This window comes from Dermacentor variabilis, chromosome 3 (assembly GCF_050947875.1).
Source record: "Dermacentor variabilis isolate Ectoservices chromosome 3, ASM5094787v1, whole genome shotgun sequence".
Lineage (NCBI taxonomy): Eukaryota > Metazoa > Arthropoda > Arachnida > Ixodida > Ixodidae > Dermacentor > Dermacentor variabilis.
Window position 1 is genome coordinate 152,779,400 of NC_134570.1, and position 12,877 is coordinate 152,792,276.

The 12,877-nt window shown below is 45.8% G+C and overlaps 1 protein-coding gene across 1 annotated transcript in view; it reads left to right on the forward strand.

The window, feature by feature from the left end:
* Nucleotides 1-328: 328 nt before the first annotated feature.
* The window catches only part of LOC142574813 (putative GMC-type oxidoreductase Mb1310), a 36,902-nt gene continuing 24,353 nt past the window's right edge, over nucleotides 329-12,877 (forward strand). The window contains exons 1-2 of the mRNA XM_075683822.1: nucleotides 329-452; nucleotides 11,067-11,269. Of these exons, the coding sequence (XP_075539937.1) occupies nucleotides 329-452; nucleotides 11,067-11,269 (327 nt within the window). The remainder of the gene's footprint in view (nucleotides 453-11,066; nucleotides 11,270-12,877) is intronic.

Genomic DNA, 12,877 nt, shown 5'->3' on the forward strand with positions numbered 1-12,877 from the left:
TATTATCAGTCATTCGGAGTACAATGAAAGGGATCGTTTAAGCTTAAAGTGGGACATCTCATGATATAGTCATACGACGGCTTTTGGAAAAATCACAACCAAAAGGAAGTGGGGGGGGGGGCGAATTTCCTCTTCTTTGATTTTAACAAAGCGCGTCAAAAGCGGTACTATCACTGACTCCGCGTGAGAGCGAAAGTTATTCAGCCGGGGAAATTAGGGCCGCTTTATAAGGAGCAGCCTCAATCCTCGCGAGTACCATTCGGACGCGAAGTGCAAGTATACGCTTAGCCGCTGTGCGCCTAGCCAGTGGAGCCGATCCACAGCGAAGATGTTCACCAAGGCGCAAGCCCTGGCCATGACGCAGATGATGGCAGTGATTTTCTCCAAGCTGCCAGCGCAAGAAGACTACTACGACTTCCACGAACTATCAGAGACGTACGACTTCATCATCGGTGAGTCCTCTCTTCTTGGCCAAGCGGGGGTTGCACGGGCGACAACCCGCATGTATCGGGCACGTGTGCGTGAGTTCCACTTTCAAAGCAGCCTAACACTAAGTCACTTTAGAGCGGTGCAGAATGTGGTTATATCACGACTGCATCTAAGTTTCCTAATGGTGGGAAGCAGCTTAATCAAGAAGGAAACCATAAGCTAACCTTCGATTTCTTTTTTTCATTCGTCTTTGCTTATTTCATCTGTAGAAGCGCCGTCGCAGCCGCCTGTGTAATGTCACCTATTTCGAGGTGTTTTTCCGTGTCGGCACCGTTTTATTTTTACGCAGAAAAAGTAGCTCAAAGCTAACAGAGTGCATTTCTGCTCATTTGACGCACAGTCTATGATCATCGCTGTGCAAAACGTCAGTGCGGGACCGACGACGCCTTTGCCAATCCAACCATGCGGCACACGTGCAACCTTTCGTAACTGGAATTATACCATTGGTTACCGAACCAACTGTCGCCTAAGCAGAGTTTTATATCCACGCAAAATAGTAATGTTCAGTTGTATGAATTAAGCAGTTATGGCACTTCTGCAATCGCAGAGGGCTCCCTCTTACCGCGAAGGGGGGGCTTCGTAGGACAGAAAAGACGTCAAGGGCCAAGGACCGATGTCGCCCTGACGTATCCGCGTTAGAGTGCCGTGTGACGTCATGGTTTGTGACAGCGTTCCGCATGCGTCTAGTTACCTGTTTGTCCGCAAGAACGGAGCCCCCTACATTTCATGTTGAAGGAACCAAGGACTCAACCTCGTAAATTTTGCTAGCTTATTATAAATGCGGTAAATTGTTTGGAAATCTGTGACGCCACACTGGCGTACCCACGCTTAGGGTTAGGACGCGATATTCCAGAATGGGAAGCTTGCCCTTGATTTTACCCACTAAAGCTTTCTTAACTTTCCGTCTTCACTTTTTTTTACCTTTAAGAGCACTAATTACGTAAGGGGTTGGTGGATGTGTTATACAAGTACGCTAGTAAAATATACACGAGCGATACATTTGTAATGAAGTTGAATTATCTCTTGTACGCCAAGTTTGGTGTTCTTTTTCGCCATATGAACATAATATATGAAGAGCTTTTTTTATCTAAAAGAGTCGAATCTAGAAAACGAAACTAGTTCAAATTATGCTCCAGTAGGAAGCGCATGTAATCAGCTTTCCCTAAAAAAACCTATCAGAACTAATTGGTTCAAATAACGCGAGCAACACAGGCGCGCAGAGCCTGTTTGAAATCGAAAATGAGCCAGATTCTTTTGGTGTACGGATCAAAGTGAGTCAAATCCACTCGCCCTATAGAAGAACGCTTGCCGCACAATGTGATCGAGGCACTACGGCAATCTCTTTGCAAGTTGAGTTCCGGGTTATGTTATAGCCTTCAATGCTGCTCAAGGAAAAAGATCCTATGAGACATTATAAATAAGGCTCCCTATGCTTCCAAGCAGACAAATTTTCTGTCTCCAAATACTGTTCTCAGTGTTCATGAGGCATGGCTAGCGCCCCTAATTGCCAACGTTCCGATAGATTTTCTACTAAAACAACATCAGACAGTTCTGAAAGTCGTTTCCAACAATGTTTTCTGACCAAAACCGCATGAAATCGAGTGTTTCAAATTAAAAAGAGTCAAATGGCAACTTTGCAGGCTAATACTGGTAAATATGCTGCACAATTTTTCATTACTTGTCGCTGCTAAATTGCTCTAGCTGACATCTAAAAGGTATCGTATAATTGCTTTTATAGCATTTAATGTCCGTTCGAGAACAAATATATTTTTTTTCACAAGTTCTGCTTAGGTGGATTTGACTCATTTTGAAAAAAAGAAAAGAACTCCTCAGGTAGAGTTTCCGAAGGATGCATTACTGCAGTGATTAAGCGCTGCTCTGTTATGTTACTTCGAAGGCCAATATTCAATATTCACGGCACCCAGCATCCATAGCATCGAGCTTCAGTGCCAAAGCCTAGCTCCCCCCCCCCCCCCAAAAAAAAAATATAACTAAGGCAATAAATAGAAATTCCTTTCCACTATAAAGCATTTTTTTTTATCGAACCAGGCAGTAAGGAAAATTGATTCGACCAGAGGTGCATGATCAAATACACAGAATAACTTGTTGTTCATCATGGTCAGCCTATGTTGCTCTCACTGCTGAACGAAGACCTCTCCCAGATATGTCCATTTCCGTCAGTCACGCGTTAGTTGACACCATATTATTTCTGATGCTCCTTCTGACTTATAGTGCTCGAAAATATGACATGGGGACATTTAGGAACATGACAAAAATTAACCAGCAAACACGAATGATAAAACGACACATTACAATACACGTAGTAATTCCTATGTCGAACGGATTACTGCAGTGAAAGCGCGTATTACAATTTTTAGCTCTACTGGAACAAAAATTGACGTAAAATGTACGCGGTTAGATAAACATGAGCATAGTTTAATAGAGACACAGTTTTTAAGACTACAGTCAAAGGAAGTGTCCTCACTGCTAATCAGCAATTCATCCTCTAGAGCTGCCCACATAGGAGTAGGATAAAATGATTACTCTAAGTTGTGAAAAGACAAGTAATCGTGAAATTAAAAGAATTAACTTTAGCAGAAAAAGTCAGACGATGGATCCTGCGCCAGGCTTGAAGGCAGTCACCGAAAGAGTTCATAACCGCTTCAAGAATTGCAAAATAAGTGGATAGTAAGCCGAGCAATCCTAAGAACATGAATATGATAATAGGCGGAGTCATCGGAACTATTTCGACATAAAGCTCCTCGATACCCTCCTTTTCATCACTGTTATATCTTCTTGAAGATGACTGCGCCGTTGATATAGTCATGAGCGCTGTCAGCATTTCACTTTTCTTCTTTTTTTTTTTTGCTCGCACGCTGTCGGAGTCATTATTTTCTGTGTTGGCTGGGAGCTTTAAGGAATTCGCCGGGGTAGCGAAGTTCCTATGGCGGTGCGCTTCTGAGCTCGACGTCGCGGGTGCGATCCCAACCACGGCGGCTGCGTTGCCACGGGAACGAGATGCAAAAAAATTCCCGTGTGCTCAGCTTTACGTGCCCGTTAAATAACCCCAGGTCGTCGAAATTCACACGGAGTCCCCTCTCCCCCTATGGCGTGCCTCATAATCATAATCATGGTTCTGGCACGTAAAACCCCAGAACGCAAAACAAGAACTCGCGCTGCTACTTTCTACAACGTAATTAGATCTAGCAAATGTCACCGCAAACTGAAACCGAATTGCCGCAGAGCATAAATGCCACGCCCTCGGCAGACGCCCGACAGTGGTGTGCTGTTTGCGCCTCACCACCCGACAAGCATGACGCGACTGTCCTAATGAAGCCGCGATTGTCGTTCGCTTCGCGCTTGCGCGACTGGCCAGCTTAGGAATTTCTCGGATAACGAGCATCGAGGTTTGCATAACAATTAATCGTCTGCCATATTCAATGAAACGGTTATGCAGTCGAATTTTCATAATCGCTTGCCCAATTACTACCTCGAGTCATATTTAAAAGTAGGTCTGTTTGGGCGAAAAGCAACATCGAGAAAACTCGCTGAATTGGCCCACCTTTCCTATAGTCCTCTATATTTAGCGATTACGAACGTATTCTTGTGAGACATTCTGTACACGTGGCTCATGTTCACAAGAAAAGTAAGAAAAGAAAAGTATATGGTGCTGCTTGGTCAAGCAGAGAACACGAACTCAGACAAACAAAAGAATCGTACCACGTACATACATGGCGGTGAATTGTGTATCTGCCAGAGGCAAGCTACATATTAATGCACTGATTTCATAACAGGGGTGGAGGGGAGGGGGATCAAGAAATCACGCGCATATTGTTGTGTGTACAGACCACGGAAATCGTGAGTGCCGTGGACACTGTTTCGCACAGATACAATTAAGTAAACTTGTTTTTGATGGCTTGGCTCCGAGAGGCCAGGCTGGTCGAAGAACAAGCCATGCATGCCCATGAGCTGCCGATAGGATACGGCATAACCAGGGCCAGGAAAAAAAAACTACTTTCCAAGGAACAGTAGCTGTACGAAAGCCGGTGTATAGTCCGAAGTATACCAGGTGTTCGTTTCTTTTATTTTTAGCCGCACCATCTTTTTAAATATTGCCTGTGGCACGTAGCGCAATTCTAAACCTTGAGCTAAATTTACACGATGAGGCGGCCGTTACCTCTACGAGAAATGAAAATGCTTAATTCGAGAACTAACGTAGTTACACTAATAAGCTTTCCCATTAATAATTTTGTTGCGCTTATGTCAGTGTACGAGTTATATAGCAAGTGAGTTCGCATGGCGCATCCACTTGCGAGGAATTATCAGGGCTACACCACTTTCCACGTAATAATTTTTGAAGTGTGCAACTAGATATTTTGGCATTCCAGTTACTTTTGTTCTTCAATGCATCAAGCAGCGTTTGCTGAAAAGGTAAGTGGAGCAGCAGTGCATCTTTATCGCAAGTTTGACGGAGCACACATCTCGAAACCGGTGCCATCCTCAGAAGTTGTTCCAAGTCGGCTTGCTGTGCCGACTCACTAGCTAGAATTCGTATATTTAAATATTGGTTGGAATGTGTGTAATTAAAAATACAATTAATGTAATTAGATTAATTATTCGATTAACCATTTTGATTTCTGCTTCAAGTAATGACCACGTCTATGAGAGTTGCGCTATCTGCCATGGGTAATTTTTTTAAATGTGGTGCAGTTGAAAAAAATCAAGCTACAGCTGGCCCGAAAGCGAAAATTGAGCGCGCCAACGTTTTTCTGCGGCCATTGTCTGGCACCGGTTGCGCCACACTCAGAAGACCGCCGCTGCGATAGCAAGCCCCGCGCGGAGAAATTACCCGAGTAGTGGCCAGGTCTAATGAAACGGTTAGCTCTGAGACCATGAACACCATCATGCAAGGCCCTCCAAAGGACCCCCATCAACGTCACATTGCTGCAGCATGCAGCACATGCTGGTTGGGCTCTAGAAGGTGGCAGCTCCGACCAAGTGAAGTTGGACCATGCTTCACCACTCTAATCGATCACGCGTTGGGAGCAAGACCCCACCATAGAGAGAGCGTGCGTGATTGAGGAGAGGAAGAGGTGCTATATAAACAGAAGACACTTTGTCGAGAGTAAAGTGCAAAACGGCGGAAGCGTGACGCCATTGCGAATGGCGATTTGTTGCGTTGGAAACACCACGGAGGCACACAACTCGTACACTGTTATGTGAATGTTTGTTTGTTTATTAAATTCCTGCAACGTCGTTCTGGACGAAATGTCTGTTAAAAGTAGTTTGTGGCCCCCTGGAACTGCTGCAGCGCCGTTTGTGGATCAGGAGGAGACGCGTCTTCCATGGTGGTGTCGGTATATATTTGGTCATCCTCCTCATCCACTTCGCTCGATTGACTTGTACATACTCGGCTTGCCACGGGAAGATGGCGGTCACGGCGCTCCCGAGCTTCATTTGCCTTGGTACCCGGAGATGCAGCGAGTCGCATCAAACGCATTGCATCTCTTGCGTTGGCCCGCCGCGTCCCTGGACTGGTGTCGGACGCGCCTCGCCGCCCTGGTGCATGCGACGTATACGCTCAGCGTCTCTTGAGCGCCGCTTGAGTTCAGCGGCTGCCACACGTCGCGTGTTCGGAGAGACTGGTTTGGCGAGACAAGGCATCCTTCCCCCACGATAGTAAACTGCCGCCACTGCCGCCGCCACACCACACCCAAGCAGACGGTCGCCACGCGCGGCTCGCGACAGTGATGTCAGGCTACACAACGCCCAATCGGGAGGCCACCTCAAGCGCCTGACGACAGTGACGTCAGGGCGCACCATCGAACACACGGCCGCCACGCGTGCCGATGTGATGAGTCATCCCGCGCGGCGCCGAACCACCCCTACACCCGCACTTGACGACAGTGACGTCACGCACGCGAGTCCATCAGGAGGCCGGAAAGCTCTGACAGTTTCTGCTAACGGCAGATGACCTTGACAATGAGCAATTAAAGGCTTCTGCCTTAATATGTAGCCACTTAGGAAGTACAGCCCAGTGCCTGCTGTTACGTTTTGGCCGAGCAGGGCTCCGAGCCGAGACAGGAACACGACGCCGAACGACGAACGACGTTACTTTATTCCGGCATAGCTGCTGCCGGTTGATAAAAAACCACGGCGTGGCTGCGCTGATCTTTTTACCAGTCTCGCTTTCGCAAAGGGAGAGGGAAACACAACCCTCCTCACGATAAGAACCATGCGCGGCAGCACCTTATCTCGCTGACAGGCTCGCCGAGCTTCGGCACTTGGTGTAGGCAGACGCATGCGCGTGCGCGCAACACTGCTCCCTGGACTCCGCATGAAGTCATGGAAATGGCCAGGGAACTTAACGTTGATGAGTTGTTCCGTAAATACCGTTTCCTAAGTGTGATTTTAAGCCACCAGCTGCGACGGACTCACCATTTCACCGCCCTTGAGGACCGAATTGTTTGCATCATAAATGCTCTCCGCAGAATGGCGGGTACTAAATGGTGACAGACGACTGCATTCTTTAGGACGCGTTCATTCAGCTCCTTTTTTCGCCATAGAATCGCGCACTCCACATATGTGTGCACAACTTGTCTGCGACCTCACTTCATCGTATACAGCTGTTACAGGCTCGGAGCTGACGTGTGTGCCTAGGAGTACCGCAAGCTATACGTCCAGTCGCCTGGCTGAAACAATAGCAGAAACACGAGAGACACAATTTACTGTAATTCCCAGCATATAGAAACGTGCCGGAAACTTTGTATCTCCGACTTGGCATTTTTCTGAGCCGCTTTTCTCGTTGATTGAAAACCGTCCGGGTGCACTGATAGGTGCCATGTTTACAGATTACAATAATTACAGGAGCTTCACAAACAACTTTTTGGCAATTAGGCCTCTTCTACTTTCCATTTGGCTTCCACAGGTACCGAATATAGAATTGTCAGTCGAAGACCTTGAAAGAAAATAGTAAGGTTTTGACTATAACAGCGACACAATTGGTTTTACATCAACTAATTGAAAAGTATTATCAGTCTATATTCACGGTTATGCAGGCGGTACTGTTCACGAATGAGACGCGACAACAATTTATGCGATGCCAGCTTTGCAAGTGAAGTGTGCTTGTCTGCTAGGAAGCACGTCGTTGCCGACGACAGCATAATTACTGTGCCGATTCTCCGAACCACAGATTTTGTACACATGTCACCATCAGCAGCCGCAGCATGCAGCCTGGCTACGCCCACTGCAGGGCAAAGGCCTTTCTCACACTTCTCCAACTGCCCCGGTCAGGTGTACATATACGAGACACCAAAAAGCAAAAAAAAAGAGAGAGAGAGTAGACTCCTTATTTGCTTTCGGGTCTGCTCGAGCGTCGTTAACGTAATTAATTATGTTCGTAAGAATGCTGCACCCCTGTCGTAGAAGTTTCTTCTTAAGTCGTCATCTGCGACGGCTGTTTGGGTATTGTGAATCAACTTACGCTTACTATATGGCGCAAGTACTGACGTTCGCACCGGCGCTACACGTACGCATTTTTTCGACGGCAGCGCTCGTCCTTGCAGCGGCGGGCATGGCAAGCTTGCTCATCTTACGAACAGTTTAAGCTTTGTGAATACGCTTTTTTCGCAAGACCGTCTTACGCCTAAATTTGTTCGTAAGTTCGCTCAGTGAATCCTGCCCCTGCACGGCAGTTATGAGAATTCTGAGCTGACTCAGCTGATTCATACCGGCAAATTACGTGGACATGCCGGCATTTTGGGGGAGGCAAAAAGTGGATGAAGCTGCCCAAAACGGCTTTAATTTGAATTTTACGAAAGCCGACTCTTCGAACGTGGCAAAAAAATGTGCCTATGAAGAAAAAAGATATCGTCTCGAATCTGCCGCTTCGCTAAAATAACTTTCTGAGACCAACTGACTCTAGTGTTAGATCTAGAGTTCCAGGACCACTTCCTCCTCACTCAGAGACATTGTGTCATCGGCTTCTACTGAACGTACCATTCACGAACAATTATCTGCATCGCATAGGACGTACCAGTAATCCCCACTATGATAACTTTGGCAGCTTAGAGACAGTGGAGCGTGTATTACTTGAATGATCTGCGTACCATCACGAGGAGCATCCGTTTGAGCGCCAAATGGACATGACTTGTCCCGGTCCGCTACTTTTACCTGGCACCTCAATTTCAGTGTCCGGTCCTTCAAAACAGGGGCGGGTTTTGGAATAATTGTTCCAATACCTGTCAGAAATTTGTCTTCTTGGAAAGCTTTAAAAATTCACTTTATTATAACATAATTATTATTATCATCATCATCAGCCTATTTTATGCCCACTGCAGGGCGAAGACCTCTCCTTGCGATCTCCAATTACCCCTGTCCTGCGCCAACCGATTTTAACTAACACCCGCAAATTTCCTCATTTCGTCGCACCACCTAGTCTTCTGCCGTCCTCTACTGCGCTTCCCTTCTTTTGGTACCCATTCCGTCACCCTAATGGTCTAACGGTTATCTAATCTGCGCATTACATAACCTGCCCAACGGCATTTTTTTTCTCTTAATGTCAATTAGAATATCGACTACATCCGTTTGCTCTCTGATTCAAACCGCTCTCTTTCCGTATCTTAAAGTTATCCCTAGCATTCTTCGTTCCATCGCTCTTTGCGCGGTCGTTAACTTGTTCTCAAGCTTCTTTGTCAGTGTCCAAGTGTCTGCCCCATATGTTATAGAAAAGCCTTAATTCACCAATAAATAACCTGTAAATGTGAATATCAGGTTCACTCGCGCATTTCATATATTTTTTTTTTACTTTTCTTTCCACTCTACTCCGCGATAATTTAATCCTCTTCACCCTCCCCATACAAGGTAGTATGTATGCGGTTGTATACACGCTTGCAAAAATGTCTACATTCTAATAAAGGCTTCTCTCTCTCTATCTCTCTGTATATATATATATATATATATATATATATATATATATATATATATATATATATATATATATCCTGGTGAATCAGGGAAGTAATCCTGGATAAATTAGAACTGATTTCGGACAATGGTAGCACACGGGCGCTACCTAAGTGTATCTATGTCAGTATGAAGACGAAACGAAATCAGCGCAAGCATCAAGGACCACCGCATCCATTAAGAAATTAGATACGGCATAAGAATAAAAAAAAAATCGGGGCACGAAACAAGACAAAAGGGCGCACAAAATAAATTCTGCACACAAATCAGATTAAGAAACCAGTAATACGGGATATTTATAATAAGATGTACGTAAACATGGCTTTCATTATAAGCTATTAAAACAAAGCCTAAATGACAGAAACGATAGCGAGGAGAGTACTGTCATTTTCCCGTATGCGGTCGCAGCTCTTTACTTGTGGCCGAAAAGTGCTGCGTTCGGTAACTATAGCTATCCTGTAGTGGAGGAATCCCATTTCACGCATTGCGAAGGCGAGCGAACAGCACTGACTCATGCTGTGACGGCAAAAGCACGCCATTAGTGCGTTTCACATGGCTGCCGTAACAGGAGACTATGTTCCTTTATGCTGGGGCGGATAAAAGTAGAGAAGCTGTCCTTATTTCATCATCGAGACTGCTGATCACAATGTCGTGCGTGCCTTTGTGTACGCCAAGGGCCGAATCCGCTAAAGGTTTTGCTCGTAAGAGCTATGTGCCATTGTCTGGCCGCCGTCGCTAGTATGTCCAACATTACGAGTAGTTTACATATAGTCTCACGAACAATTTATAACGTACGATAATTTTTGCCAGTACATCCTGTTACAGTCACTGCCTAGCCTCCTCCAGCCCCTCTATATCGCATGTGTAATTTGACGGTTGGCGCTGAATGAAGCGTCTATCACTTCTGCGAAATTTTTAACGGCTTTGTTAACGTAAGTCCTAACGGGAAGCAACGAAGCCCGCGCTGCTCTGTCGTAACTTACGACAAAAAGTGACACTTATACACACCAGTGTGGAAAATCTGCGCCTCATTGAAAGTTACTGTGTTTTAAGAGAGAAAGAGAGAAATAAATAAATAGAGAACACGCCGAGGTTAACCGGAAGAGAAACGTGTAGTTTGCTGCCCTATAAGCTTAAGAAGGGGTAAGAGCACGTATTTAAAAGTGTATTTCATATCTATTTACTGTTGACATTTCCGCTTTCTCCGGACTCTCGGTATTTTCGGTGTATCCTTATCCCCTGAATGATTTAAACAGCTTTATTTCCTTCCGAATTTGACATGCAATTTTCTCACGACCCCCTGCGTAACGTTCGATGGAACAGTATTTATCCATGTATATCTGTACCTAGTACATAGTATGTCTGATCATTTCACACAGCACGCAGTGTATCAGATCTCTTTATTTATTTTTTTTTGTCGTTTTTTGCCCACTCACTGTGTTGTGGGCCATGACCGCGAGTTGTGTAGGCCACGTTCAAAGCCTGTCTCTTTTTGCCACACCTCGTTGACATGTTGCCCAGCGCTGTGTATATAAAGGCCCATTGAAATGCTTAGCAGTGCGTCCTAACACTGCGTTTGACGGCACCCAATTTGCCGACGTTCCTCCGTGCAGTTGGCGGCGGGTCGGCGGGCGCCCTCTTGGCAAACCGCCTGTCGGCGAAGCCCTCCCTTCGCGTGCTCCTGCTCGAGGCCGGAGGAGTGGAAGACACCCTGAGCGCTGTGCCGCTGATGGCCACGCTGCAGCTTCAGGGGCCCAAGGACTGGGCCTACTGGACGGAGCCCCAGAGAAACGCATGCCTCGCGCTCACCGACCAGGTACGCAGCATTTTCGTGGCTCAGTTGTGTGCCAGTTTCTCTTTTTCTTTTTTTTTTTTGTGGCCTCTGACCTCAAGTCTATATAGTTCAACAGCGACGTGCTTCATCAGTACGGCGGCGAGAACTTCCCCAGTCATCTAGTTTTTAATAAGAAAAGAAAAGAAGAACAAAACATGTCTTCTAGGAATGAAAATCAACGTCGTGGCTGCTAAAACGACCCTTGTGTTCTAGCTCGTGAACTTGGATTGACACCTTGTGGCTTATACACCACGACTTGTGAACTACACTCAGGAAAACGTTGCTGAGTCGGAATCGTCGTCTTCGATCCTTATCTTTTAGCGCTGTTATATAAGTTGTGATGAACCAACTAGCCCAGCAAGCAACCATTCTGGTTCATGAGGGTTTTTTGCATGGTTATGGGTCTGTTCCACGAGGCGTCAACATTTCCTTACACAAGCCTAATTTTTAAAAGAGAGCGAGAGAAACACTAGATCGCTGTGAAATGATAAAATATTCCTTCAAAACTCAATTTTTTCATCACAAGTTTCATTTTATTTTTAAGATGAAATAATACTTCTGCCTCTTTTTAAACTTCTTTGAAATTCTTGCCAGTACAACAGTGTGACGTACAACTAAGTATTAAAGATTTCAAAGGCATTCTGGCTGTCGTGGCTAAGTAATAGCAACTGAAACTTGCCAAGGCTTTCGCTGTTTTAGAATGCAACGTTGCCCGTCTTTACCGATAGAGGTTCGAGCGAAGGCCAGACTCCGTGTGGTAACGTCATGCAAGCTGGTGCGGGAACATTGAGGTTGCATCACCAGCTGTCACTCATTTTCAAGCGTTTTCTGGCTAGCTGGGACTCGCTCTACTGTAAGAGTGACTTCATCTGGTATTCCAGAAAGGCAATTTACGAACACCAGCGCAATCTTCTTCTTTCCTTTTTTTCACTTTAGCGTCCATTTAGGCGCACTTCCAGCGAAAAACCTGCCCTGCCCTGGTTTACCATGCGTTGTTGCCAAGTGAACACACTCCACTTGCGCGTGGAGCGGGTGCTTGCGGCTGGTCTTCGAATAGTCGACCCAAGCAGACGAGAAGACGTGTTGAGCGAGAATTTTGAACGAACAGCATAAAAGTGGTGCAGATAACGTTTAGCTTCATAAAGATGGGCAGCGTTCTAAAGGCTGCAGTTAGATACCCAAGTTGGAATTGAACTAAGTAGGGATCCTGCGTGCGGCTGGCAGTTGATCGAGAGCCAGCTCCAAACTTACACCCGCCTTTGTAGAAACTTCTACAGGATTGCCTGACCTCTGTGAAGACTCTCGCATACACTAAAGGTTCCATTTAGAAATCCTTGTGGGCTTCAGGCTAACGTTTACAGTCTACGGTTAGCCTGATAAATGCCTCCTATTATGGAGCTTGCTTTAGCATGCTAAAGTTTATTTCATTCTTTTTTTTTCTTTTTGCGAAATCGTTTTGAGAAATAGAAACAGCGAAATCGTTTTGAGGGCAGATGTTCCGGCGGGCACTAACCAATGCTTGGAAGGGGGGGGGGGGGGGGGGTAATAATTTTGCCGGTCACGAGCTGCAGACAGGTGCGGAAGAATGAT